Source organism: Gregarina niphandrodes (assembly GCF_000223845.1).
Source record: "Gregarina niphandrodes unplaced genomic scaffold scaffold00029, whole genome shotgun sequence".
NCBI classification, from domain to species: Eukaryota; Apicomplexa; class Conoidasida; order Eugregarinorida; family Gregarinidae; genus Gregarina; species Gregarina niphandrodes.
The window spans coordinates 158,133-164,929 of record NW_011645798.1 but is presented as its reverse complement, the minus strand read 5'-3'; the positions used below and the strand labels follow the sequence as shown (position 1 = coordinate 164,929).

Sequence of the window (6,797 nt, the reverse complement as noted above, 5' to 3'; positions counted from 1 at the left end):
GGGACTATGAGGATAGGGACTATGAGGATAGGGACTATGAGGATAGGGACTATGAGGATAGAAGGAAAATAAGTTCTGTAGAGCCGACTTCCGTAGAACCGACTTCCGTAGAACCGGCTTCCGTAGAACCGGCTTTACGGAAGTCTGGTTCTGTGGAATCCGCAAGAGGGATGTCTGAGGACGCAATTCCATCTGATAAAAGGTCGGACGGAATACCTGAACAGCCGCAGGCATCCGATGGTAACACTCATAAATCCATATTAAAAAGTCATGCTGTGGCCAGGTCTACGGAACAGTGGGGACAAGTTCGGAGCGACGCCAGGCATACTGCAGCAGTGTCTGCTTCTGATGGAGTTCAGCTCTTGAGCAAGTCCGGGACGGCAAACCAAATGGCCGATGGAATTGCAGATGAAGGGGATATGGCGTGTCGAGGATCATTTCGAGAAGCGGTATTGGAATTCAATAAACTGCATTCGATGAAGGAAGAATTAAACGATGAATTATGTCGTATGGTGCTAGACGCTCGTGCATTTTATTCATTAGAGACGGATGCTTATATAACACCGGCTCGTGTTGTGTTGCCTCCCTTTACAAAAGGGAATTTATTGAGAACTATACAGAACGCATTTGGCGACAATTATTTTGAAGCGGTTCGTTTGTTGATTAAATACGAGACTGTTTATCAAAAAATGGTATTGTATCGATTACTATACCGTCTAATAGGAATCTACCCCATTTTGCCATTTACTATACGTAATACATTAAGGACAATTTTACCGACAATTTCATTAATATGGTTGTCATACCTCCCAAAGGTGATATTGTCGATGGTTATGGCTCTATCATGTATAGATACATATGATCATCTTCTAGGTCGACAGATTTATAGTGCGCATTGCGGTTATGATGCTCCGAAAAAGATGAAGAAAATTGTGTTACAAACATTTGTTGGAATTTTGGGTGTAATTTACATTCTATCAATTCCCATAGTAATTACATGGACGTATGATTGGCATGAGATTACCCAGTTTTCAAGATTGAGTAAAGGCGGGAGGCAAGCAAGAAAGGGTTTGGAACAGAGATCGAGAACGAGCATAAGACCAGGAGCTATAAAATTAAACATTGCCGCCACGAATAAAATTGCCACGAATAAAATTGCCACGGGCAGTAATATTGATGACAAGTTGCTTTCTTCAAATGGTCCTATACGAGCTAATTTGGGTCGTCAAACATTGTCATATCAAGCTAATATAGAAGATCGAATATTAGGGGGTCATTTTACAACCACAATTCGTCCATTAGCTGAAATCATGTTGATGGGATATAAACCAAGTACCTGGACAATATTAATTGCTGCAAGATTTATGATACAAGGGTTTGTTATTATAGCACCTTTATCATCAAATCGACTATTATTTAATATACGATTAGCATTAATGATAAAATCATTAATATGCTTAATATTAATAATTAAAAGACCTCATACATTACGTACATTTTATGGTATAAGCATCTGTGATTTATATGGTGAATTCATGATGTTAGGCTCAATAATGTTCTATGAGAAAATAAATCAAACTGATGATAATGTTGTGTTTGATTTTAGTACAATCAATTCTACAAAATATCAAAGATGGTTTATAACCTTTATTTGGTTAAGTATTATTGGTCAATTAATCATATATTTATTAATTACTATTTATGAATATGGTAAATTAATATCATATACTGATTATAGATGGAGAAGTAAATTACATAAATCTGGTTATAATATACCTCAAAATTGGTTCAAGAAAATATACCCAAAATTATCATTCCAATTTTTCTTTAAGATCGCCCAGATCTTAGAGACTAGACTTATTTATAATCCTACTAATAAAAATCTAATACTTAAACAATTCAAACCTGCCGGTGAAGATTTACCTACCAGTACAAATCCATTAGGAAAAAATGATGGTTATACATTATCACTAATTAATCACGGATTAAAAGCATTATGTAGTGGACGTTATTCTTGTATGCTACATGCTGATACAGTATCATTACTTAGCCGATATTGTTTTGAATTCATTCGTAAAATGCGCGAAATATATTCAGAAACACCATCAACATTAAAAGAATTATTAAAAGGTTTAGAATTAATGGATATGAATAAATATCATCAAGATTATATAGTAGAATTATGGTTATCAGGTAAGGATTTAATATCAATCAATAATAATAATAATGGAACAATCAATAATAATGCTGGAGGAACAATCAATAATAATAATGGAACAATCAATAATATATTCTGTGATTATTATTTAAGCCCATTAGGAACAGTTCGTCAATTTGATATATCAATATCTGAAACAAGATGGTTAAGATTAATTACCAAACGTCATGCTATACGTTTTGCATCAGATTGTATTGATCCTAGTAGTTTTAGTTATATCGAAGTATTATCAACAGAATTCGCTATGGCCATAGAGCATTTGGTTAAATTAACACCTTATATGTCATCTGATTTAATGGCATCATTTATTGGTGTTTCATATGATCAATTAATTAAGGAAAGGGATTTAGAAAAGTTGGAATTAAATAAGGATGTATTGATCAAACAAATTAATAATAAAATAAAATCTAATGGTAGAAATGAGGAAATGATGATCATGGAATATTTCCAAAAGGTAACTGAGCTTGAGAGGCTACAAAAAAACTGTCAATCGATGTATGATAGTTGTGTAAATGCGCAGATTCACGTTTTAGAAAATCTAGGTCAAGATACTGAATTGAAATTGAAACAGGCAGGTGTAAAAGATCAATTATTACAAGAAAGTACATGCCTCCGAAATGTACAAACAGAATTGGAAACATCAAGGAAACCAATAGATATTTTTTCTTATGTACTGGATGATGAATTAACCGATGATGATGATGATGAAGATTTGAGGATGTTAAAAAGGAGAAGTACTGAATTAAATAGGGTGCAAGTGCTACCTGATGACGATGATGACCAAGGTCAACTAATGGCCGGTGCTGCCTTTGATCCAACCGGTATCGATCCAACTGGTCTTTATGGTATACCCGATGATGATACCTCCATGATTAAACCTGAGTACCTCAAGTCTGAGTACCTCAAGTCATCTTCCTCATCCCTCGACAGACCCATTGGCAGACGTGGGGGTCCGAGGGAGGCATATGAAAAAGATCACGAGATTTATAGTTCTTCCAACAGCAGTGATAACGAACCCTATGTGCTGAATCCACCCGCAATAGGGACTGAGGCAACCGTCAATGATGTGTTCAAAGCAACCGGCACTCCCCAAGTTGTTGTAATGGACTTAGACCAACGGAAAGGGAAAAACCACCATACAAGATCCACCTTTCCTGAACAGGAACCACCACCCGCCGCCGCAGACCCTGCTGCCGGACCAACAGGTGACGAGCCGAACTTGGGCTGGCTGCAGTACGTGCCTGAAGAACGGCTGGAAGAAGTCATCGAGCACACGCTAGACGATTATGAACAACCCTTCACCGCACGGGATGACAACGACGACCTCGAGAGCCGTCGGAAATATGACGTGTGGGAACCAAATTGAGAATGCTTTTCGGTGCGTATTTGTCGACACGTATTTGTTCACACGCATTTGTTCACACGTATTTGTTTTATCAATCCGAGCCGAGCCCCCACCCGAGCCGAGCCCCCACCCGAGACCCCACCCGAGACCCCACCCGAGACCCCACTGTGTCCGCGTTTATTTGATCCCGCACGCGTCGGTCGGATAAAAAAGATACTACTGGGACTCCACTTCCAAGGTGGACACGCACATGGAGTCTGTGGCCGGACGTACTCCTTCGACGCCTGCGGTGGACTTACCAGACTTATCCAGACGTGTTGCCGTCCGAGGCGCGAAGGAGTTCATCTTCTGAGAAGGTAGACCTGAGTAGTAGTGATAGTAGGGTGCCTGTGCTGGCGAATAAGTTCTTTCAACCCCCTGTGCAGCAGCCGCTGTTAATGCTCTGGGAGCTTCCGTCATCGGAGTTTCCGTCATCGGCGGTTGCGAATTAGCGGGATTGTATGGAGGGTTAAGGCTTTGGGGAGCCACCACCTGCTGCGCCGGTTGAGGGGACCGCATTCTCATTGTGGCTGGCGGCCCGTAGGGTATCCTGCCAGGTTCCTGGGGCCGGCCTGAAGAGGGCCTACGGCTTATGGGAGAAGAGGAACACGTACATACCAGCGGTGAGGTTTCCCTGCATCTTGGGCAAGTGTTCGCTGTCTCGCTTCTTCCCGGCTCCGCGCTCGCACCCCGTTCAGGACCTATGCTTCTAAACTCAGAGCGCTTTTGGACTCGGTCTATGTGGGTGTCGCTTACTCTGCTCTTGGGAGAAGGAGACCTTGCGCCTCTGTACAACTTGGCCGCTCCTGCCAAGCCTGACTCTCTCGCCAACCGGTCTCTCTCACCGGGGCTCACCAAATGCGTCACATCTTTGCCTATCACAATCACGTAATCATCTGCACGAGACCGTCCTCTGTAACTGTCTCGACCATCCCGCCCATCGCGACCATCGCGACCATCGCGAACCGCAAAACTGTCATAGTCATCTGAATACGGTTCAGTACCTTCTTCGCCCTTGTAGAGTTTTCTCGGGAGACGCTTTAGGGGCTTACGCTGATTTCTACGAACGGCACTATCTCCGCTATAGTCTTCGTCAGAATGCTCTCCGGGACGACCATAGCTGTCACCGCCTTTCGGTCTGTATCGGCCGGTCGTCGAACGATCCCGAGACCCGTAACGGGGATACCGGTCGCGAGAGTCCCTACGCACAGGAGAATGGCCATGGCTGTGGCACTCGTCGTATCTGCCATCTCTGCAGATACAATTCCGGCTGCAATGGCAAGGCGGCAATCTGCGGTCGTAAGCACGGTCGTAGGCACGGTCGTAGGCACGATCGTCGGCACGATCGTCGGCACGATCGTAGGCACGATCGTAGGCTCGGTCGTCTGAGTAATGAGCGCCTCTGGAGTAGCGTCGCCCGGCATCCGGAGAAGGGCGGCTTCGGTCACCAGCCCGACGTCTGCTGCCAGAAGGCGAACGACGGCCGCGCTTTTCAGGTTCCTTCTTGCCGCAGGAACAAGAGCCGCCATGACAACATTTTCCGCAGACACGACAGTGCTTGCCTTTGGTCGCATGCTTGCAGTTCGGAGAATGAGGAATGCGGCGGTCCACACACCCCTTGGAGCCGTACTTCTTCCAGTAGGAGTCCAGCGCCTGTCTCAGAGAGCCCGTGTCTGCTTCCCCGCTCCCGATGTATTCACGAAGATGGTGGCGATCTCTCAAGTACTCACTGTAGTAACTGGAGGTGCTGAAACAAAGAGAGTCCAGAGAGGCATCGGACCCCAGCGAAGCAATCGACAACGAGCGGTTGCAGGACGAAGCACACGATCCACCGCTCCGGCGATGGTGCTTGGTCCTGCGAGATCGTCTTCGCCGACCCCGCCCTCCAGAAGAAGGCGATGTCGAGGAGGCCTCACGAGCGGACACATTAGCATTGTACAACACTCGCGTTTCAAATGTTCGTACTTGCGTCTGCGCGTACGGTGGGACCATCCCCAGCGAAGGCTTTTCGTTAACAGCCAGCTGTCTCACCTACACAAAAGGGACATTAAATCACCCGTCCGCCATGCATTCAGTCAAAAGGCGACCACAATCACCCAACACCGGAATCGCACGACACGGGAAACGGACGACACGCGCACTATGGGGCTGGTAATCGTGAGTGCCGCGTCCACAAGGAACGCTCTGTGGCGCGTTGACGGTGGTGTGTTTGCAGAGTGTTGACTCACATCAGGGCCAGGAGGTACATAGTAAAGGGGCTGATTGGGGTCCATGATAATCACAAAATCTTTCGAGAAAAAATGTTAAGGCGACAGCTATTGTCTCGAGTGTTTAAGCGCAGTAAAGACGAGGGTAAAGATGAGAGCAGTGGCAAACATGGCGAGGGAAAAAGAGCTTCACCGACAAGAGCCAGTCCTGTCAGCGCGTTTAGAATGGAGCATGAGGCTTGGATCAGGTCCATGATCGATACATATGGTGCCGTGCTGGAGGAGGCGGATGGCGAGATGGATTGTCGGCGGTCTGCGCCCGCGAACAAGAGCTTGTCAGCGGCACTGGAGCATAGCCGTCGGGTCATGAATGAAGAAAAGGCTAAGTTCCAAGTGCTTCTCCAAGTGCCCTGCAGACATTTAAAATACACGTGCGGAGGAGGCACGAGACCAGCAGATCCGAGGCGGACTCAAGCGGGTCGACCCTGGGACACGGGAGGACGGACCAATCACGCCGGCAGCTGCGGGAACCAGGAGGGTCTTTCGGCGGCCATGTTGTTCGGCGTGGATGGTCCAAACGCGGCGGAAGATAGACTTCGAAGGGCCCTCCATCGGTGCGGGGACGGACATCGGTGCGGGGACGGACATCGGTGCGGGGACGGACCGCGGAGTGGCGAAGCCTCCCAGAAAGAAGGAACGGCGATTCGCTGCTACCCACAGAGAGCCGACCCTGCATACAGCAAGTCGCCGTTCGCTGGGTCGCCGCCCGTTAGGTCGCCGCTGGCTGGACTGGTTGCCGCTGGTTACACAGTAAACCAGTCTTCCCCGTCGTATTCACGCGCCAAGCCCTCAGGCACACGACCTGCGGCAAGGACCGTCCGCACTGCCCAAGACGCTGCTCGCCGCCAGATGGATCGCCCAACCCACGGAAGCCCACTGAAGGGTTACAGTCCGCTGAAGGGTTACAGTCCACTGAAGGGCTACAGTC

The 6,797-nt window shown here is 46.8% G+C and overlaps 2 protein-coding genes across 2 annotated transcripts; one reads left to right on the top strand and one right to left on the bottom strand.

The window, feature by feature from the left end:
* Nucleotides 1-389: 389 nt before the first annotated feature.
* GNI_122970 (putative transmembrane protein) lies at nt 390-3,584 on the top strand (the record flags this gene model as incomplete). Its single annotated transcript, XM_011133596.1, has 1 exon — nt 390-3,584. One exon carries the CDS (start codon nt 390-392, stop codon nt 3,582-3,584), a length of 3,195 nt encoding a protein of 1,064 aa, XP_011131898.1.
* Nucleotides 3,585-3,779: 195 nt separating this feature from the next.
* Nucleotides 3,780-4,127, bottom strand: GNI_122960 (hypothetical protein; the record flags this gene model as incomplete). The annotated part of the gene is made up of 1 exon (XM_011133595.1): nt 3,780-4,127. One exon carries the CDS (start codon nt 4,125-4,127, stop codon nt 3,780-3,782), a length of 348 nt encoding a protein of 115 aa, XP_011131897.1.
* Between the last annotated feature and the right edge of the window lie 2,670 nt (nt 4,128-6,797).